This window comes from Gouania willdenowi, chromosome 21, assembly GCF_900634775.1.
Source record: "Gouania willdenowi chromosome 21, fGouWil2.1, whole genome shotgun sequence".
NCBI classification, from domain to species: Eukaryota; Metazoa; Chordata; class Actinopteri; order Blenniiformes; family Gobiesocidae; genus Gouania; species Gouania willdenowi.
Genome location: NC_041064.1, coordinates 29,494,961 through 29,517,755, shown reverse-complemented (window position 1 = coordinate 29,517,755; position 22,795 = coordinate 29,494,961). Strand labels below are relative to the sequence as shown.

Here is a 22,795-nt window from a genome sequence, read left to right as displayed (position 1 = left end):
ATTTTTGTGCCTTAGCACTGACAGTTTTTCAAGAATTTCCATGCCCATTACTATTACAACTTGATTATGATTACAACAGCAACTGTTTTTTTCTTCCCAAATACTAATACAATTACAATTAGAATTATTTCATAATTGTCATTAATTATCAATTACATGATTTTTTTTTACCCCAACCATGGTATCAACCATCCACCAAAAAACTAAACACCACAGCTTTGGTCTGTCAAAGAAACCAAACTGGGTGATATTCCAATGCCACATAAGGACTGGATAAAAACACCTAAATAAATCCATTAAAAACTGTGTTTATAACAACAGTCATATACAGTAGAAGCATGAGGAAGGCAGTGGCGGCTGCTGGTCTTTCATGCAGGGGAAGCTCATTTTCTGCCTACTTCAGAAAATGTATCTGTTTATTTAAATGTGAATTCTAGTAGAATTCACATTTTGTTGTCAACAACTATTTGTAGATTATCACACACGCACGCGCGTAGCTGCTTCGCGCTGGAGTGTGAGTGTTTGGTCAAAAGTCTCACAACACAAGCAGTAACAGTCTCCACAAACACCAAAAACAGACACTAGGTTTGTCAGAAGTTAATTCGCTATGAGAGGATCAGCAAAGTCTCCGTGTCAACACAGAGCAACGGACTGAAATATTTGAAAAACCCGCCTGTGTGCTTACAACGTCATACTCTCTGATTGGCTCATTTCGCTGTCAATCAAAATTGAATTAGCCTGAGACAGATCATCCAATCATCATCCATTATTCCAGCGTCCGGAACAGACAGATCCAGCCCACTGCTCCATAGACGTCCTGTGAAGCCCGGCGTCCGATGGGCGGGACTAAGTGCGTCATAACCGAGCATTTATCCAATGAGCGTCTAGTTTGACTGCAGTGGATCAACCCCTAAATCGTCTCCCATTGAAGTCAATTGAAGCTGAACTTCACCACTGTTTATTAACACTGTGACGCTGCGGTAATGAATGAAGAACGTCACGCTGTCACTGTCAGTTTCCTGTTATAAGAAGCTGATTCTGAACTAAACATACATGTGTTCTGTCATATATTTAGTCAATGAAATGTACACACAACACTACATATTTGACCACTGATTTTAGGGGAAGCTGAGGTTCCCTTGTAGTCTTAAAGCATCCGCCACTGGAGGAAGGGTCTGTCTGTTCTTAATGGATGAACAAATGTATGCTGTGATGTTGCCCACATTGGCACCATGTGTTTCAGTGATTCTTACTTGGAGGTCTGTTAACGATGGAGGAGGAGCATGAGATGACATCACAGGGTAAGTCGCCCAGTGCACAACATCTGAAACATCTGGATAGAGCTGCACAACTTCTGCAACCTCTGGAAATAGTTGCTTCCACTCCTCCTCCTGGACCAAATGATCCATCAGGATGATTAATGGTGTCCTTTTACACAAAGAAATAAACAAGGAGACAAAGATAATAAATAACACACACACACACACACACACACACACACACACACACACACACACACACACACACTTAAACAAATTTAAGTAGATGTGATAAGTCACTTTAACCCCAGTCTAAATGTAATTAATCCAGCCTCACTCCATTACAGACCAGACTTTATCTTTAAACTATTACCACCATTATGTACATGTCTATATATAACCAATAAGAAGGCAGGGGTTCCCTTTTTGGTGAAGTAAATATCACCGCATTAGTCTGGCAAGAATATGAACAGAGGCCAAGGTGGTAGCAAAATATGTTATTTTATTTATCATCAACAATCGTAATAAAAATATTTCTTTTATTTCATGATGTGGTTTAAAAGCTTGACATACAAAAATACAAAAAAATACAAAAACACCAACAAAACTTTATCAAACAAGGTTAAGTTTAGAAAATGAAAATATTAACAAACTTAAGGTTAGTAACTCAACCAAAAACAACCCAAACGTTAGACAAAAACCAACAAAATCTAACTAATCAGCTAAACCTCACTTCATTCAGTCAAAGTGCATGGTGCCAAATTTAGTAAACATGATTTTAGAGCTTATTTAAATATGATTTGAAATTTTAATTAAACATGATTTTAGAGCTTATTTAAATATGATTTGAAATTTTAATTAAACATGATTTGAGAGCTTATTTAAACATGATTTGAGAGCTTATTTAAACATGATTTGAGAGCTTATTTAAACACCAGCGGCCAACTTCCACACTTGGAAACCCGGTTCCCACAGGGGCTCAGGGCGCCTCACAAGAGTAGCATTTCCCCCTCAATGCAAACTCCATCGATAGCATTTAGCACCCGACAGTACAACCTAGGAGCCCCGAACACGCAGACACTACGGCATGCACACCTGCTTATAATCCTTCTAATCAGAGGGTGTGATTAAGAAAGCGTCCGATAAACGGGGATGATGCATTCACGGGATATATGACGGTGGGAAACGACCACACTTTAACCGCCTGGTTACATATATATAAAGCACATATAAACCCTGCTTAAAATGATAAAATGAAATAAAAAAGTATCGCGCACACTAACATACACAAACACGCACTCAAACATTCGTGAGCACACACACTAGCATCAGGTTAGCTACCAGAGAGGCTAACGATACGTTTTGTCTCTTCCGAACAGAATAATATTAGGATGTTGTAGTGATTTACCTGCTGCACGTCACAGTCAGTGAAACATAATCACACGACACAGCCAGTTTGTCTGCATGAGAAGAACGTTCAGTCCGTGCTCACAAGAAATTCTCGTGGTGACGTGACTAAAACACATTTAAGACCTATCTGGTCTTTTGTACGGAGCCCCAGACATGACATGGTAAAAAAAAATATTAACTCGTGCGCACAAAATACTAAGTCGTGCGCACGAAATACTAAGTCGTGCGCACGAAATACTAAATTGTGCGCACGAAATACTAAATTGTGCGCACGAAATACTAAATTGTGGCCACGAAATAGGTATAATGTGCGCACGAAATAATAATTAATAATATTAATAACATTCCTGGTCAGCTGGGTGAGCAAATCGAGCGCACCTTCTCTAAGGTATTTAAGGTAGAGGCAGGAGAGAGGCTAAAGTTACACGATGGACAGGGATAGTATGATTGAGTTTTATTTTAGGCTGGGAATGAGCTACAAAGACATTCTGAAAAGCCTGGCATTGCAAAGAACCATTATTACCGAGAGGCATTTAAACAGAATATTGAGAGCCAGGCTGCTTTGCCGGCGGAGGTACGACTTGGACGCCGGGATAGATTTCATTGTTGACCAACTGCAAGGCCCTGGAAAGGATCACGGTTACCGGTGGATGTATACAAAGTGTAAACAACACGGTATTTCTATCAGAAAAGAAGACGTCAGGATCCTCCTCTCTCTACTGGACCCCATCGGTTCTCACGTTCGTCAGAGCAGACGTCTCAGAAGGAGGCAATATTTTGCTCAGGGACCTAACTTTGTGTGGCACATAGACTCATACGACAAACTGAAGCCATATGGGATATGCATTAATGGCTGCATTGACGGGTTCTCGCGCAACATCATTTGGCTGCGGGCCGCCCTCACTAACAGTGACCCGAAAGTTATCGGGGGGTACTTTGTGGACGCAGTGGAGCGATGTGGGGGCTGCCCCAGGCTCGTACGAACTGACATGGGCACTGAGAACGTAGTGGTGAGAGACATTCAGCGGTATTTACGGAGAAATGACGTGGATGACAGAGCAGCGGAGAGAAGCTACATCACAGGAGCAAGTACCGCGAACCAGAGAATTGAGAGCTGGTGGGGAGTGATGAGAAAACAAGGAATCGAATCCTGGATCACACTTCTAGCAGAACTGAAGGATGAGGGATTCTTCGCTGGGGATTTCGTTGACAAAGCCTTGTCACAGTTCTGTTTTATGCCATTCATTCAGGTAAATAGCCACTGTGAGTTTATGTTCATGTGTGTGATGTACTGATTCTTTAGACCACAGATTCTCAAACTGTGGTATGCGTAACACAGCAGGCTCCATCTAGTGGTACGCCAAATAGACACTTAATTAAATATAAATACAAAAAAAGTGTTTTCTTTTCCTATATTTAAACACAGTGTTAATGTTCATACTGTATGTATCACAATGCTATTTAAGGTACTTTTATTTTCTTAACACAAACTTTTTCTTACCCACTGCAAAGGCATGTAGAGAATAAAGAGGACTATATTTCACCTAATGTAAGCCCTAATCACTGTATAAAAATACACTGTATACCAGCTGTGACTTAATCATTATTGTTTCTTCAACAGGAGGTATTAAATGACATCCGGAGTGTTTGGAATGCTCACCGTATAAGGCCCTCCAAGAACACTAACGTGCCCAGTGGGATACCTGATGTCATGTACATCGCCCCTCACCTTTGGGGTGCAGAAGAATGTCTTGTTCCACTGACTGAAGATTTGACCACATGTAAAGAAAGGTGCACATTTTTTAGTTCAGTCCCATGTGATGTGGACATGTTTGATTTGTGCACAATAATAATGGGGGAATCAAGCTTGGAGTTCCCATCTACCTTGTCCCAGGCACTTGATTTATATTTTCATCTGAGGGACACGGTTCGTCCTCAGTTATTTGAGGCTATTTGAATGGACAACAAATCGTGAGGTACATTTGGTACTTTAGTACATTCTTTTAATAGCATAATGTACATATTACTTTTTATATTTGTGTGATCATCTTGTGTCTTTGTTTAAACCAAAATAATCAGAAAAGACTGTATAACTTTTCAATTTTACCTATTTTTCAGTAAATTAGCTCATCATTAAGTATTGATAACAAAAGTTAGCTACAAAATAAGAAATATTTAACTTAAATAGTTTAACAAGTTAGACAAAATCTATCTTTTGGGGCTAGAGTCATTATTCTTCAGTAATATTAAACTTGTCAAACTGTAATAGCTTCAAAAGTTGTTCATAAAGTTTGGTTGTTATATGTTTTTGGTATTTGGCTTTAGGGTAAAGTTCAAACAAAAATAAACTGATCTCTTATTGGCATCACCTAAATGGTAACACAAAAAATATCCATTTAACCATTTATAACAAGGACAATAGCACCCTAGACAGCAACCACACAGACTGGCAATGACATCATGATTCTAATATTATGATCAATTAGACAAGAAAACCAAATAGACGACTGTATAGTGTATCATTATGATGGTTGTATCATCAATGCTCTGTATTTTTCCTGAGCCTCTGTTTTTATAATGATGGAAGAAAATAAAACAATTGAATGTTTGATGAATAATCGTCTTCCATTATCAGTCACAGCACATTTATAATGCTAGAAAGTAACTATGGGTGGTGTCATTAGAATTGTTCAAGTGTGAAGATGTATTGAATGTAACCAAGAGGATATCAACATTTAGTACAAACTTGAATGGTTTATTCATTGGTCTGTTTTCAAAATACACCACATTGAAAAACAGGTTGTATTTTGTACATAATAACAGGATAAGAATTATTTGTATATATTTAAACTTCTTTAAAGTGTAAACCACTAATGTAAACAACTGACTATATTTTAAATACCATGAAAACATCATTCAAGGCTCACTTCCTTTTTTTTTACTGGGGTTGCTACAAAACACTGTAATAATAATATAAAACATGCTTAATCAACTGGATTTTGGTATTTGAAGTGGAGCTGTACATATGCCTAGTCAGTGTATCTGCAGTAGACAGCGCTCAGCATTCTCCCAGTTTGTAGAACAGTAACTGTACGCTATAATTGGAATATTTTCAGCTCTTCACCCGCTCATAAAGTAGTCATTTCTTGTGGCACTAACCGGAGTAACACAGGATGTTTTTTTCCGATATTGCTGTCCCCGTCCCCAGCAATGTATTGCTTTGCTTCTGTCCCGGCACTCCCCTCTGCTTCTGCAAACTGGGAGAGCGCCGAGTGCTGTCTACTGCAGGTAAGACACCGACTAAGCATACATACCTCATACAAACCCCATTTCAAAAAACCCGAACCATCCCTTTAAGCTTACCATTTGACTGTGAAAGAACACAGCAACCCCTTTAAAGGCAGATGAAATACAACGCTGAACATAAAAAAAGCAACAATGACATACATATTACAAATAGCAAAACCATCCATTCGAACAAGGAGCTGTCACATCCTTCATGTTATTGTTTATATTACCTACACCACATCCATTACCCACATTGAGCTTGTGAGAATGTTGTTAAATTCGCTGCGAAAATCTGGATAGCTGTTGTAACCAATGGGCAGCTTTAGTACACATCCACATGTGTGGGACTGTGGTCTACGGAGGAAATCTGTGGTTTCTATGAACTCAATTAGTATGACATTATCCAAGAGATCAGACCCTGTACAGAACCGCAGGAAAAGCTGAAGATGGTTACAATCAATTTCCCCGATGTACCTTTTCAGGTAACGAGAAACTGTTGACTGGGCAGCTGTCATCTCCTCTGGAAAATTTAGAAGCCCCTTCACTGTTTTTGCAGTTGGTTTTTTTTGTGTAATGAAATGATGCAGTCCTTCTTGTGGTAGTAAACCAGCTACAGAACCCACAACAGGACGCCAGCACTTAATTACATACATTGGGGCCTGAACTATTACTTTGTGTCCAATCTGTGCCAAAACTGGGAGCAGTGTGTCTTTGGTGGGGACTTGCTTGCATTCATGTGCATCGAGTATATCCAGCAATTCATCTGTGTCAACTGAATTAAAGTCCTCTAAAGCCTTCAGAAGGACAGATCTTTCTTCTTGTGATACATACAGTAAAAAGGAATCCTTAAAACTACTGGTTGTCGAGCCATACAGCACTTCTTCGAGAAATGGTATTGCAAGTTTTACTGGGAAGTAACCTGCTTGTTTCCACCCTACTACAAATACTCTAGCTACAGCCTGCCATTCTTCACACTGAAAGTCATGCCTGATGAAGGGGACTTTCACCTCAACTCCCAGTGTGCAGCTGTCATAGAAATCCATCCAAAATTCTGTCAGGCAGTCTCGCAAAACACCATTTCCTTCCCCCTGTTCAAGCTCTCCATTTGGTAAATGCATTTTGATGTTGACCTCAGATGCAATAATTTTTGGGTCCTTGAAGGCACTGATCAAGTCAGTGAGACAGTGACCTCTTCTTATGATCAGCGTTACAGGACAAGATAGTGGTTCAGGAAGTGCTTGAGCTGGAACACCGGCCTCCCCTGCAAGCACCGGTGACAGATCCACTGTTTGATGAGGTGCATCGTCCTCTTTTTCTGGAAAGGGTGTTTCGAGGTTTGGTTCATCCACTGTTACATAACTTACATCCCCACTTATAATAATAATTGCATCAGAATCTTTGCTTTCGTCCAGAGTTAGCAGACCATCCCATGGTAATGTGTCGTTCAGTTCCAAATTATCACTTGTGGAAGCTCCATCATTAATTCCGTAGTGGTTTGGTGATTCTGAATTTCTGAACAGATCCTCAATGGCCTGACTCTGTTCATTGTCAGTGAGATCTACCACTGATGGTTGGCTTATTTCGTGATCACCTGCCTCCACTCTTGAGGGCTGCTGTCTTGTTGTCTTCTTGGTGCACAGATAAAGTCGCAGCATTCTGACTTTGCTTTGGCTATACAACTCGTCTACTGTATTGGACACTTCAACATGTATCTGTGAGCTCTCAATATGAGTTGAATAGTGTGAAAGACTTTTGTTTTTTTTTGATTGGCCTTCTGGGAAAAAAAGATTTTCAGCAATACCTTTGATATTTGCCACTGTTTCGTCTTTGTCAATAGAAAGATGCCTCGTTCCTCCACCACTTACAGCCCTCACCTGTTTGTACCTTTCCTCTTCCTCATCAAAATCCATCCAGCCAACCTCAATTCGTCTCAATTTCCGTTTGGCATTTGTATTTCCTGCCCACTGAGATAATTTCTTTTTTGGAGGCATCCCGTCAGCTCCAGACAGTCTTTGTCGTAGCTTTGAAAGTATGGATTCTTTTCTGGATGGTGATTTTTGCGACAGTGCTGCTTGTCTGCAAAAGGCCACAGTGGAGACTCTATCTCCAACTTTGGGGATGTACTTTGCCAGGTCACTGTCTGTCATTAACGGAATGACAGTTTCATCAATCTGTAAAAACAAAATATACTCCAAGTCAATAAATAAATGAATTAGAACATACTAATGCATAATATAGAATGCCAATGAATATTTAAAGGAAGTTAAGAATATAGGGCTCTATTCTCCTGTTTGGACTTAAACGCCTTTTTGCGCTTCTCTTCTACGCGTATTCTCCGGTCCAAGCTGCTGACACGCCCACCGCGCGTAAAGAGCCAAAAAGCGTACATGTGTGAATGAAGGCGGGTTGAAAGAAAGGAGGCGGTGATGTCATTTTTTTGGGCTGTCTAGAAATCACGGAACCTGGAGCTTTCCCAATGCTTGTGAATGTCATTGAAAATTATAAAGTTCACTTTTAATTTGAAATGTCTTCGTTGATAAACAGTATAACAGGTTGATTTAATCAGACCATTGATCAGATTATTGTAGTGTGACTGAGGATAGGCCGCATTCTGTCCGAGTCACAGTTAAAATCTCTCTCCTTGATCATCATCGTCATCATCATCATCATCGTCATCGCTGTAAAGCGTGATGGAGTTAGATGCGCTGGAGATATGAGGAAATAACGCGGTCGCAGAGCGTCCTGCTTTAATACAGAGGGATGTTTACAGTGAAACAGAACTATTGGCTTCCATAATACACAGTTTTAAATATAAATAGTTTAAAATGACCTGAGCTGAGCCTCATTAATATATGCGTGGGAACAGTTTGTGGTCCATCCTGATCTGCATATGCCAGCTTGTTTCACTTTGTAGTGGATCAAATTGTGACTTTATGTTGGATATAATATGAAAATAGTTGAATCACTGTGACCAATGTGGACAGAAGTCTGTGGCTGTCAGAGTTTTAATTAATCGTGCAGCAGCATCTGAGTGATCACAGCAGCAGCTGCGTGACGCACAAGTCCGTGTGGCTTCAAATGTAACTAAGTCCATATTTCTAGTGCAATATAATGTTTCACCTCATTTTATGTAACTACTTTTGATAACATTAGCTTTTGATAATGATGCAGATATTTTTTCAGCATGAGATGACTGAGAACTATTTTAAATTAATGTGTAAACAGTTGATTTTTTGTACATTTGATTACATTAAAAATGAAAACGTAAATTTTTTAGATTGTGCATCTGAATTTGTGCATTTAGCCAATCTGTTCTGGTCTGACCATGTTCTACACAAAATTTCAACGCACGCACGCACGCACGCACGCACACACACGCACACACACACACACACACACACCCCTCCCTTACATTTTCATCTTCAAGTTTCTGGATCACATCTTCAAGTTTGCGCTCCATCAAAAATTCTCGCAGCTGAGTATCCATAGTTGATCACTAAACCACAGGAAAACAAAATTAATTAACAAGTAGTAGATTTGTGAATGAATTAAAAATTTTATTAAATTAAAAAAAAATTAAATTGGGCTTTAAGCTTTTATTGGTCATGTATATGTTGTTACACATATATTGAAATGTGTCCTCTGCAATTTAACCTATCCCTGGGGAGCAGTCCTAGCATAGTGGCCCACCACCATACAATATGAGAAAGCACACAATATACAAGAGGATATATCTGCACTTTGTACTGTTTCAATTAAAATTCATTAAAATAAGGTGTTGCAGCCTATGTGGAAGAGAGTAACCAATTAAAAAAATAATATGCTGTTCCAATACTTTAAAGATGCTTATCTTGGGAGAGCTGACCACAGTGTCACAATTCCCATCTTGAATATAGAAAGTGAATGTCAAAAGACCATTGCTAGAGATGTTTTTCAGTGTTTAATGACATATAACGTTTATTCAAATACACAATTGTGCCCACGGTAAGACCATTTATCCATATAATGTGATAATATAATATATACATATTCAATTATATATCTCTCTTACACACACACCATGGTGACCACCTCCAAACCAGCAAAGACAAGGTTGTAAACAAAACTCTATAGACTCATATTATTATGCATGAATTGAGTTTGACTGAATACAATGAGTTGAGCATTTGTCCACTTCAGCCTAAAAGCTCCCCAAATATTATTAAGGGAAGATGATTCAGTGTCCATCCAGTCATTTAATTTGGGACTTTAGTGCCGGTTCACGGTAGGAGCTTACGACTGGGTTGCCGATCACCCGGAACTAAAACAACTATGACCCCGTCTTGAAGCTAGCAAACAGTGGTTGGCCGGAAAGTTTTCAAAATAAAAGCAGTTTTAGTAACATGCGCTACACATGCCAAAATAATCATTAAAAAACGTAGCACACCGGTGTCACGGTCTGAGTTAGCATGGTTTTAAAAGAGAGACACCTGTGACACGGAAAACTCTGGCTTTATGCTCAACATACCTCGCTTAGTAGTACACGCCTCAGCTCTGCTTGAGAAGTGCCATGTGTGTCCACGCCAGGACTGCAGCTCCTGCAGGCACGAGTTTACGGCTACATTATTAGCACAACAAACCAACGTGTAGTAACAGGATGAGGATAAAAAGTTTGTAAGTTTTGTGAGACGTCAGCAGATAGGCTACCCGTTGTAACAAAGTATTAAACATAAGCCTAAATAACTGCCAAAATGCGGGATAACAAGATATTGACGTGAACAGAAAAAGAAAAGACACTCACCTTAAGGACTTCAAGTAGGCTGCAGTTTCTTGAGAAGGTGCGCTCGATTTTTTTCCCCAGCTGTCCAGGAATGTTATTAATATTATTAATTATTATTTCGTGCGCACATTATACCTATTTTGTGGCCACAAATTAGTATTTTGTGCGCACGAATTAGTATTTCGTGCGCACGTTATACTTATTTCGTGGCCACAATTTAGTATTTTGTGCGCACGAGTTAATATTTTTTTTTACCATGTCATGTCTGGGGCTCCGTACTTTTGTACTTTAGACTGTTATAGTTTGTATCACCTGTATTTAATTGTGTATTTAAAAAAGAACACTACACATGGTCAGAAGTATTGTATTTTTACTATTAGAGATGTTCTCATGTCACCTGATGTCCTTTGTGATAAAATGACCTATTTATTTCTAGGAAAGAATGTGATGGAATAAACTTGTTTAAAAAGTCCAAGCATCCTATCATTTTGTTCTAGTGTTTTCTTTACTACTGCAGCTTTGCAAAACATAACAAAGGTATAAATTGTGATAAAACTTAGGCATAAAACACATGTCTAAAGGTGAATCATAAAACTTAGTTACTAATTTGTTTAAGAAATGTCTTTGGAGTCATTAATATCAACTTTTAGCCTCAAACAGGTGAAATAATCCATTTAAATTTGAACGTCCCCATTTTGGACTAAAAAATCAAAGTAAAGTGCCAATAACCGTAATAATAATAATAATAATAATAATAATAATAATAATAATAATAATAATAATAATAATAATAATTCCTTACGGGAACAATAGGGTAAAAAAAACCCCCACCTCATTATCGTAAAAAGATTTAAGTATAAACTAATAACGATTTGTCATTACTATTTACTTTTAGTTCAATGTAAGTTCATTAATTGGTTGATGAAAACATTTAATTATAAAATTATATCAAGAAACGAAACAATAAAAAAGAGGAAAATAACTATCAATATTTGTTTACAGTAATTCAAAGAGATACAATGAGTGTTATGATGGATGGTGAGAGAAGACATAATGTGTAATGTTGATGAACAAATTCGGATTAACTATGGCTGGGCCTGCGGAACATCTCAGTGCAGAATAGCACGTACCACTTTCCTGAGAATTCAGTCAAATGACTCAGTTCCACCGAATAAAACAAATGAAATTGTGCAACATAAAATCATAATCTGGAATTGCCTTTGAATCGATATATCACAAAACTATTTCCCCATAAATTTGGAAATTTACAGAAAGAGAGGTGGGCCCCCGGGCTCCATTTTTTTTTTTTAAAAAAAAAAGGTCTTTGAGCGTCTCATCAAAAAAAGAAGAACAAAGTCCGGCCTAATAAAAATCAGTCTTTCGGTCAGTTTTTTAAAACAAATTACATTTCAAAAAGTATAATGACCCTGACACACACTCATTCACTACATTGTATATACTACATTTGTTCTGCCTTGTTTATGGGTTCTGGGACTGTTTACACACTTCTTAAAGAGACAACGTTCTGAATGTGGTTTAGCAACACTACAGTATTAAATCATACATTTCAGCCTTAATAAAGGAAAAAATCAAAAGTGACACAAAATGTTGATAATGTGCTGCTAGTGATTAATAAAAGGCTTTTTGTGACATTTTTATCCACTGACTTTCACCCATTATTCTTTCTCTTGTAAAACTATATTGAAAAATAAAATAAAAATAAGTTTATATCATCTATCACCATTTTGAGGAAAAATATAGAGATATGAATATCGGTCTATGTCACCCAGACCTAATGTAAACAAAGCAGTAATGTTTTATCTTGTAAAGCATGTAATTGTCCAAACTGTGGGAAATGAGGGGTCCGAAACACGGCTTAAAGTAGGATTTTATTAACATAAGTGTAACCTCAAAAAAAAAAAAAAAAAAAAAAAATCACTGATATGCTGCCTTGTTATGTAGCAAGTGTTGCTAATGCTACACTTCTTTAGTTAAACTAAGTAAAAAGGTTGTGTCACTAAAAATAACTTGTCGACATTTTTGTTTGATGTAAATTGTACATAGAACCAGTTTGATAAATTGCTTACATGATTTTTTATTGTCTTGTATCCAATTTTTCCATTTAGGGCAATATTTAAAGTTGGTGAAATGGTTTGTTTTATTGATAAATAACTTTAAAATAATCTAAATGGTCTGAAAAAAAAAAAAAAACAGTGATTGCGATTTTACAAAGAAAAAATTGTGATTTTTTTTTTTTTTTTTCCTTTTTGCCCCCCCTCCAAAAAAATGTTTTTATTTGTAAAATCGCAATAACTGCTTTGTTTGTTTGTTTGTTTGTTTAAAATGAATTATTTGTCATTTTGTTTTCTGAAATGTTTTGTTTTCCTTTAAACGCAATTGTTGAGCTGAAAAAACTGTGTTGACCAATCAGATGAGAGGTTGGGTTGCCTGGGGAACAAGCCTAACTGTCCATTACTAACAGTCCACTTTTATATTCAGTTGCTCATCATCTCTGTGAGTAACAGCACCATTTTTGTGGAGCTCTTCAAACAAATTTTCTACAACTGTGTTGATCAGACGACATCTTGTGGTGAAACCACATTTCTACCAGTGGAAACAGGAAACTGGACGAACTGGATGAAAAAATGACGGCCCAGCAGCATCAGCTTGAGAGGTAAGACATTTTTAATGAATTCGTTTTTTTTTAATTTATATTTATTTCTTGGGAAGGGCTAAAATCAAATATTTATAGCTATTTCCTTCTTAATTTTGTAAATATTTATTTAGAAAATGGTCCTGCCTCACTTCCAAATGTTTTGTAGTTTTATGTCAATCAGAAAGACTCCACATGTTGGAGAAATAATGAAAACGTATGGTTTATACCAGTGTTTCTCAAATGGGGGTACGTGTACCCCTAGGGGGTAGGCAATGGCACTACAGGGAGTACTTGAGAGAGATAGAGTAAAATTAACAATAGAAACCATTGAAAATATGAGGTTTTATGAGGTTTGTTTCTAGTTAAAAATGATCATACTAAATTTTACCGGAAACTCACAAAACGACATTAAAAACACACAAAATATGACAAAAATATGCAAAAGGACAAACAAACACACACTAAGAGAGAAAATGACTTACTATTACCAGCTAACACACAAAACAACAACAAATACACCAGTGTTTGAAATAACGGCGTTTAAAATAACGGCGTTTGTTTTTCAGTAACAGGGTAATCTAACTGATAAACTTTTTACGCCATTACAACTCCGTTAATGTTAATGAACATTAAATGCGGTGAGTTACATGTATTGATTGAATAAACTGTGATCAGAAAGTTCCTATGGCTTCATATGCAGCTATAGTGAGGAGGTGGGTTAAAAACAAGGTGAGCGATTATGATTGGCTAAGACGGCGTCATGTTTCATGGCAGCCAATCAGAGACAGTGTTTTTACACATGTGGCAGCACACACAAAACCACTAAAGATTTGATGAAGAAGCAGAGATGGCTAGCGTGGAGCATTCAAATGAAAAGTTGTTATTTTTAAGGTGGCGATACAAACACTACTTTAATTTAATTGTGGTCAAAGGTAAGAACGTGCATGTGAAGTGTACTTTATATCCAGGAGTGAAGACTTTGTCCACATCCGTTGTAAGTAACTAGAATTTAATGAAGTACCTCACAATGACACACGATTATTATTATTATTTTTTTTTTTTTAAGTATTGCAAATAGTTACTTTCCTTGTTAATGAGTTACTTTTATTATAGAGTAATTAAGTTACTAACTCAGTTACTTTTTGGATCAAGTAGTGAGTACTATAACTAATATTAATAGTTATAATTACTATATAATATTACTTTTTTAAAGTAACGTTACCAACACTGAAAGACACACAAAATAAGAGAAAAATATAGTGAATAATAAAAAAGAACAGACAAACAACAACAAAATAGACACTAAAAAGACAAAATGATGTAAGAAATGATATTGATTAGTTATTATTAGTTATTAATATTAATTATTATTATTTTCAGTTCATGTTCTAATCATTAGAACATGAACTGAAAATACAAGGGTCAGTCTTGGTCCCACGTGATGAGGGAGATGATCGTATATGGTAAAATCTATAGAAATAAATCTATTCAGGAGGCACTAAATACTGTTTCATTCTATTTATTTACAAAATGAGATTCTTTAAAATGTGTGTTATCACTCATTATTTCCATCATTGTGCTTTATAGTTGTTTTTTCACAGACTTCTGAATAAAATGTTGTAGTCGGATAAAAGGGAGTACTTGGATTCAGAAATAAGAGAAAAGGGGTACTTGAGTCAAAAAAGTTTGAGAACCACTGGTTTATACTGTATGAAGTAATGACCTGTAGCCATTGGAGAGAAAAAGAATCTCAGAGCTGACTTTTAATTAGAATCTTCAATCTGAAGTGAGGCTTAACTCGTAACTGGAACTACACACTTCCAGCTAATATGATGATAAAACCTGGACAGGCTAAACGACAATGATGAGTACTTTTTTGTATTTATTTTCATGAATCCTAACCTGATTCCATGTCTACGTTACAGATCACAGAAAAAGGACAAAGTGTGGATAATCGGCTCCAGTTACATCCGGCGGGGCGAGGAGGCTGCACTAAAGTTTTTTGGAGATAATCTGGGACTGGATGCCAACGTGCACTGGTTTGGAAAAGGAGGGATGAGGTGGGAAGGAGTTCTGCCTTGTTTTTATGGTCAGCTTTCCACCCAGGGACCCCCTGACATCCTCCTGGTTCACGCTGGAGGAAACAACCTGGGCATAAACAGTGCAAATAGTCTGGCCTACACTATTAAAGAGGACTTTACCAAATTGCACATTAAATTCCCTGCAATGAAGATCATCTTCTCCTCCATTAATGAACGCAGATCCTGGAGGTACGGGAAGCTGTCCCAGATCATCAGGGACAGAAAAACCATCAATCATTTTGTCAAGAGGACGTCTGTCTGTTTCAAAGGAGACGTTGTTGAACATCCTCTCCTGCGATTCTACAAACGATCACTGTTTATTTCAGACGGAGTTCATTTCTCTGATGAGGGAAACCACTTATTCTTGTCAAGCATCCGCTCCACCCTCCAGAACTTTCTAAAGGAGTCAAAAATACCAACAAGGACCATCTCTGGGGCAACGATGCCAATAAGGACATTCTCAGCAACAAAAAGCAGCACAACAACCGTCTCTGGACATAAAAAGAACATTACACCAATCAGCTGGCCTTAAGCATGAGGAGGAGGAGGAGGAGGAGGGGCTGGTTGTGGTCACCTGGTGGTACCCCCCACCCCTTTTCTACAATACTGCTTATCTACTGCCCACGCAAATCTATGAGGTGCCAAGTGTAAAAATTACCCATTATTGTTTTTCTTGTAAAACTATTGAAAAAAAAAATAATAATAATGGAATTTATATCACCTATTGCCATATTGAGGAAAAAAATAGAGAGATGAATATTGGTCCATATCACACAGGCCTAATGTAACCAAAGCAGTAACATTTTATCTTGTAAAGAATATGATTGTCTAAACTGTGTGAAATGAGGCGTTCAAACACTGCTTAAAGTAGGATTTTATTAATATGATTGTGTTTCCTCAATAACAAATATAAATCACTAGACTGATATGCTGCCTTGTTATGTAGCAAGTGTTGCTAATGCTAATGCTACACCACTTTAGTTAAACAAAGTAAAAAGACTGGGACTAAAATAACTTGTTTTGTAATTACCTTGTCCTAAATTATCTTTTATTCCTATTTTTTATTTAAGGCGATGATTTTAAGAAGGTTTTATTAAAATAACTTTAAAATAGTCTAAATGATTTGAGTGAAAAAAATCGTGATAAAATCGCGAGCGTGATTTCACTAAAACAAAAATCGTGATATATTTTTCCCATATCGCCCACCCCTATGTTAAATCTAAATGTTTAAATCTAAATCTAAATGTTATATATCATATCTAAATGCTTAATCTTATATCTAAATATTAAATCTAAATCTAAATGTTGAACCTAAATATATCGCACATATGCTAATTTACCCCACCCCTTGTAACCTCAACCATTACACAAGCAGAGAGACACACAGCCGCTCCCACACACCCTTTCACCAATGCCTGTCTGGGTGATATGCACTCGATCTCCACCGCCGGGAGAGAACCAGCCATACATATCACCCAGGCAGGCATCGGTGAAGAGGTGGGTGGGAGCGGCTGTGTGTGTCTCTGCTTGTGTATTGGTTGAGGTTCCAAGGGGTGGGGTCAATTAGCATATGTGTGAAACATTTAGGTTAAGGTTAGAGTAGTAGTTAGAGCGGGCGGTGTTCAGGGCAGTTTTGTATAGTTGAAGGTGATCGGAGTAGGCTTGGAGATGGACTGTTAAAACTTTTTTTTTATGTGGAGACGTTCAAGTTGGCGTTTGTGGTTTGTTAGTTTTCTGAGGTTGGGGGTGTACCAGGGGGCGGTGTGTGTAAATGAGACTAATTTGGTTTTGGAGGGGGCAAGTTGGTCGAGGCAGGAGGAGAGGCAATTATTGTAATGATTAACAAGGTCCGTGGGGTCATCAGAGAGCGGGGGGGAGGCAGACAGAAGGTTAAGAAGAGAAGTGGAAAAATCATGAGAGATGGATTTCAGGTTTCTAAAACAAATGGTTTGCTTGTCGTTGGAGTGGAGGGTGGGGAGGGGGAGGTGGAGGTCCATGGTGATAGCCAGATGATCGGAGATGCAGAGGTCAGTACTGGAAAGTTACTGGATGGTGAGACCGGTGGAGCAGACTAAATCTAGGGTGTGGCCATGGGTGTGTAAGGGGAAGTTGACTTGCTGAGTGAAGTTGTGGCAGTCCAGTAAAGCAAGGGATTCAGAATGACTGAAAGGATGTTGTGGATATGGTGCTGATGTTGAGGGCTTTTTTATGGACTGAGGCTACGCCACCGCCCCGGCCAGTGAGATGGGGCTGTTCAATGTAAGTGTAACCGGTGGAGTGGCTTGGTTTAGTGAGAAATAGTCCAGAGGTTTATGCCAGGTTTTAGTGATGCAGAGGAAGTTCAGGTTATTGTCTGTTATGAATTCATGTAGGATAAGTGCTTCATTGTTCAGTGAACGGGTGTTAAGGAGAGCCAGTTTCAGTATTTTCAGCGTTGAGGGTGGCTGTGAGGAACGAGGGAGTGGACGGAGGATGGGATTGGGCCGTTTTAGTTTAGCGTTTAGTGTCATTTTTGTAGGGTTTAGGGGGCCTAGCTGTGATTATGGACTGAATGGGAAAGGTGTGAGCAGAGGAATGTAGTAACGGGTGGAGCCTGTAGGGGGAGCTGTGGCTGGAAGAGGCGCTTTGGTGGGGCAAAGTAGAGTAAGGTGAAGGAGATGGTGTGTTTTGTAAATAGTCAGTCATGTGGGAAATGCTGGACGGCGTGCTGAAGATTGGCTGTTAAAATACTACTGACCAGTTAGTTAGATTTAACATATACTATTTACATTTAGATTTAATATTTGGATTTAGATTTAATATTTAAATTTATATTTAATAATTAAATTTATATTTAATATTTAAATTTATATTTAATATTTAAATTTATATTTAATATTTAAATTTAGATTTAATATTTATGTTAAATATTTAGATTTAATATTTACATTTATATTTAATATTTAGATTTAATATTTAAATTTAGATTTAATATTTATATTAAATATTTAGATTTAATATTTAATAGTTAGATTTAATATTTAGATTTAAACTTAATATTTAGATTTAAATTTAATATTTAGATTGAGATTGAAATTTAATATTTAAATTTAGATTTAATATTTAGATTTAAATTTAGTATTTAGATTTAATATTTAAATTTAATATTTAAATTTAGATTTAAATTTAAATTTAGTATTTAGATTTAATATTTAAATTTAAATTTAATATTTAGATTTAGAATTAATATTTAGATTTAACATTTAGATATAAGATTTTGCGAGTCAACTAGTCTGGAACACTCGGATGGACTCTCTTTCTATCCTATTCTGTTTGTCCCTCTGTTCACTAACCCAACCAGTTGAAGCGGATGGCTGCCACCTCTGAACCTGGTTCCGCTGGAGATTTCTTCCTATAAAAAAAAGGGAGTTTTTTCTTCCCACTGTCGCTAAATGCTTGTTCATGTGGATCTTGTTGGGTTCTTTCTTCTTTTTTACTATGGACTTTATATTTTGTTCGGCGCTTTGAGATGACTTTGTTGTATTTTGCGCTATATAAATAAAGTTAAGGTTGAGTTGAATTGAATTTAACATTTAGATATAACATATACCATTTAGATTTAAATATTTAGATTTAATGCTTTTTTTTTTACCTCTAAGTGGTTAAATGTAGGAACATGCTAAATATGAGAAAAGTGAGATAAATGATGAAAATGTGTTAGCTACAACTTTTATACTACATTTTTACACTTGGTACCCCCATACAAATCTACATAACTTTCATCCCTGAGATACAAGACCTCCATTCCATCTTTTGCTCAACATCTGCAGAGGGAACTAAACAGAGGGATGACTCTGATGATGAAATCTCTGAGAAAACTTTATTTACATCTCCTTCATTCTCATTCTTGTGTAAAAAGTTGATTTTCTAATTAGAATTGTTGTTAATAAATATTGTGTAATAAATACAGTGTCTTGCTGGTTTTTTTCAGGTTAGTTTTATCTTTTCAATGAATCTTCTAAACCCCTTCACCACTTTGTTACTGCAATCATTTTAAAAGGTTGTAAATCTAGTGCATGTAAACTTTAGCTTGAATCAGGGTTGGAGTCAATTACATTTTAAAAATACAATTACGCATTCAATTATCCATGTTCAATTACAACACAATTATGATTACGTTGATGGGCATTTTTTCCAATTACAATTAAAATTAGAAGCATATTTTCCGCTGAAATTCAATTACATTTATGTTCTGAATTACTAAAGTTAAATTACAATTAATCACAATTACTGAGTCTTTGATAAATAACCCCATAAAACTTCAGTTTTCTGTAACAATCGGTTATGATACCAGGTCGGTTTTGACCCATGTCTTAAGTCAGCTGTAGAATACAGTAAAAAATATTATCTTTTATCGAATTTTCTGTCTCAATACTTGGTTACCTTGTTAGGCTTTGTTATTCATGAAAATATTAGCATTAATATTTTTGGTGTGGGCGTCTGAACATTTTTTGTGTCAGTATATAGCCCTAGATTTTCTTTTTCTTTTAATGGTAAAATGATCCTTAAGAGGACAAGTTATGATATGAAACCTATTTTAACTACATATGTGTAAGCCACAGAACTGTAAAATACTTCCCCAGTTTTGCATTTAGTTAAATTGTAAATGACAGTTTTTATACACCAATTTTATTTTAATTACAATATTACAACTTTAACAGAGATTGCCCTATCAGAAGATTGTTTAATAATGGCTTTACAGATGATTATCTAAATCCAATCCATTTGTGGATTTAAAATGAAGGCGATTTCTAATCACCAAGCTTTTCTGCAGAGTTTAACGCAATAACTATGTTATGTCAAAATACAATTATATTTCCAAAAGTCAACATGGGTACTATATTATTACCTATAAAATTATTAAAAAACTGAAAAAAAGAAAGCTTTTAAATTGTTTTGGAGGACAATATTTTTTACATGGCCTATTTATATTGATCATATTTATTTATATCAAAGAACATATAGAATAGATGATCATTTGTCCTGATCGATTTGGTTTCTTCTTATGCAGGTCGGTCCACATTGTATCAAAAGACATTTTCTGAGCTCAGTAAGATGTGTGCTTAGACTGCCACCATGTGGTAAGAAAGGAGAAAGCAGCTTTGTAAGTGTTTTTTTTTTTTGTCATTTAGTTTTTCTGCAATCGAACTAGAGAACAACTAAACTTTTTTAACTTGATTAAAACATGTTCAAAGTACCTACCGAGATAATCAGGGCCATTTCTTTCAAATAACAGTACTTCTACTTGAGTAGGATATATCAGTACTCTTTATACCTCTGGTGGCTACATAAGATAAACCTGCCAGATTAAAGAGGCCAAAAGGGAAGCAGGTGGTTTTTACAGAAAAAGCTGATCCAGCCATTTCACAACATGGACAAACACGGTGAAAACTCAGCACAATGCTAATATAATATTGTTATTAGTTATTTGTTGACTTATCACTTATTTATATTTTTAAAGAAGCTTTTATCTTATATCTATTTTTTTCATTTAAATGTTATTTTTCATGTCCACGTTAATGCCCTGAGACTTCAGGTATTAAAAGGCTCCAACTTTGAATTTGGTTCATGTGGATTTTATTTAGAACTTGTAATTTATGTACTATTAAGACACAGATTGATAAATAGATCTATATATAAATATCACCCATGTTTTTGTCCCATATTTGTATGACAGACTGACAGCAGGTCATTAAGGGGAGTAACGGTACTTGTGTGAGAAGCGTGTTGTTTTGTTATGTCAGTAAAATGCTTTGACCTCATCTTTGCCTCCTTGAGTCCAATTGCACGATACCTACGGTACCCCGCGGTACCACATTATAACGGTTCCTACTATACTAGAAATTCTACACAACGGTTACAGTCACAAACACGAGACAACACATGGCAGAAGCACCAGGCCCCAGCGGTGAGTCTGCCACGGCATCATTAATTTTACTAAAAAATCCAAACTCCAAAAGTCCCATTTGGAACTAATTTGGCTTTAAAAGAAGCAGAGACGATAAAACAATAGGAGATCCACTGTGCAGGCGCTGTCACCAGCTATAGGAGCCAAAGGACTTCCGCACGGACTCAGAGCGACCTTTTTTCTTCATTTTTTCATTTAATTTACAGAGATATTAACAATGTACAAACAATATTTACAGTTTGCATACACACAAAAGAGGGATCACATCTAATCTCATAAAACACCAGTGACGTCAATAGTTTTTTTTTCTTCTTAAAGAGTGTGGATTTGTTATCATAAGTTGATTATTTATATTAGTTAAACATACATTGATGTGCAAAGGAAACCAAATGGTTATTTTTTAAATTTCAACCATATAAGCTAAGCTTATATGGTTATATGGTTTTCAAATGAAAAACTCATCATCAAGCTCTGCAGAAGCCTGATAATGATCCTGGTCATTTCAATCAGATGTGTTGGAAGAGGGAAACATCTAAAACATGCTGGAGAGTGGCCCTTGAGGACCAGGATTAAGGACCTCTGATATACGTAGACACCGCATCGCCTGCTGCAGCCCACTAGAGCGGTGCATTAACAGGGTGTGGAAAACTGGGAGCAGGGAACAAAACCTGCAGGACACGAGGAGGTTAACATAAGACATGTAAGACAATGATCTAGCAATCACACTGTGTCCAAGAACTCAGATAAATAGTGAGGGAAGCTTGATATAGAATGGGCCACACCTGGGTGGAAAACATGAAGTCAGAACCCAAACACACTGACATCACCGGGAGGTGGAGACATGAGCAGGAATACCTGGAAACACAAAGACAAGAGTAAACACAGGAGATACTCGAAAATCAGGATAAACTAAGACTCGGAATAACTAAAAGAACCACAAGGGCTAAACACAAAGAAAACTAAACAGAACCTGACAGGGTGACCATTTTGGAATGGTGGCAATTTGTCCGATAGTACATTACATCTATAGAGGAATGATGTGCTTACACAAGATAGATAGATGGATGGATGGGTAAGGCAAGGCAAGGCAAGGCCAATTTATTTGTATAGCGCATTTCATACTCAAGGCAACTCAATGTGCTTTACATTATAAAACATTCAATTGTTTAAAATGAATAAGAACATTTAAAATCATCAGTAAAATCAATTAAAATCATCAGTAAAATCAATTAAAATCATCAGTAAAATCAATTAAAATCATCAGTAAAATCATCATGACATCAACAAGACAAAAAATCTCTCTCTCAATCATATGCAGCAGAGAAAAAAAGTGCCTTTAATTTTGATTTAAAAATGTTCACATGTGATGCTGACTTCAGCTCTGCTGGCAGTTTG

General features: G+C 36.7%; 3 protein-coding genes across 6 annotated transcripts; 2 read left to right on the top strand and 1 right to left on the bottom strand.

Annotated features, from left to right (window-relative positions):
- The first annotated feature begins 3,077 nt into the window (after positions 1-3,077).
- Positions 3,078-5,168, top strand: LOC114454959 (uncharacterized). The gene is made up of 2 exons (XM_028435929.1): positions 3,078-3,919; positions 4,291-5,168. The coding sequence occupies exons 1-2, from the start codon at positions 3,098-3,100 to the stop codon at positions 4,624-4,626; spliced, it is 1,158 nt and encodes a 385-aa protein (XP_028291730.1). The 5' UTR covers positions 3,078-3,097; the 3' UTR covers positions 4,627-5,168.
- Positions 5,169-5,495: 327 nt separating this feature from the next.
- LOC114454950 (uncharacterized) lies at positions 5,496-10,824 on the bottom strand. 4 transcript variants are annotated; one of them, XM_028435907.1, is made up of 4 exons: positions 10,738-10,824; positions 10,465-10,534; positions 9,370-9,453; positions 5,496-8,128 (listed from the first exon to the last, which is right to left on the bottom strand). In XM_028435907.1, exons 3-4 carry the CDS (start codon positions 9,442-9,444, stop codon positions 6,188-6,190), a joined length of 2,016 nt encoding a protein of 671 aa, XP_028291708.1. In that variant the 5' UTR covers positions 9,445-9,453; positions 10,465-10,534; positions 10,738-10,824; the 3' UTR covers positions 5,496-6,187. The 4 variants fall into 4 exon arrangements, with proteins under 4 accessions (XP_028291708.1, XP_028291710.1, XP_028291709.1 ...); XM_028435909.1 differs by lacking the exons at positions 10,465-10,534; positions 10,738-10,824 and adding an exon at positions 10,234-10,247; XM_028435908.1 differs by lacking the exons at positions 10,465-10,534; positions 10,738-10,824 and adding an exon at positions 10,009-10,222.
- A 2,354-nt stretch (positions 10,825-13,178) lies between these two features.
- Positions 13,179-16,106, top strand: LOC114454971 (uncharacterized). Its single transcript, XM_028435946.1, has 2 exons — positions 13,179-13,390; positions 15,298-16,106. The coding sequence occupies exons 1-2, from the start codon at positions 13,362-13,364 to the stop codon at positions 15,983-15,985; spliced, it is 717 nt and encodes a 238-aa protein (XP_028291747.1). The 5' UTR covers positions 13,179-13,361; the 3' UTR covers positions 15,986-16,106.
- Positions 16,107-22,795: the final 6,689 nt, after the last annotated feature.

Excerpts from the sequence above, each read along its gene's own strand:
- LOC114454959 (XM_028435929.1), top strand. The coding sequence starts at position 3,098 with ATGGACAGGGATAGTATGATTGAGTTTTATTTTAGGCTGGGAATGAGC. Across the intron at positions 3,920-4,290 it reads GTTTTATGCCATTCATTCAG|GAGGTATTAAATGACATCCG; the intron begins GTAAATAGCCAC and ends TTTCTTCAACAG.
- LOC114454950 (XM_028435907.1), bottom strand. The coding sequence starts at position 9,444 with ATGGATACTCAGCTGCGAGAATTTTTGATGGAGCGCAAACTTGAAGAT. Across the intron at positions 8,129-9,369 it reads AGAAACTTGAAGATGAAAAT|ATTGATGAAACTGTCATTCC; the intron begins GTAAGGGAGGGG and ends TTGTTTTTACAG.
- LOC114454971 (XM_028435946.1), top strand. The coding sequence starts at position 13,362 with ATGACGGCCCAGCAGCATCAGCTTGAGAG. Across the intron at positions 13,391-15,297 it reads CAGCAGCATCAGCTTGAGAG|ATCACAGAAAAAGGACAAAG; the intron begins GTAAGACATTTT and ends TCTACGTTACAG.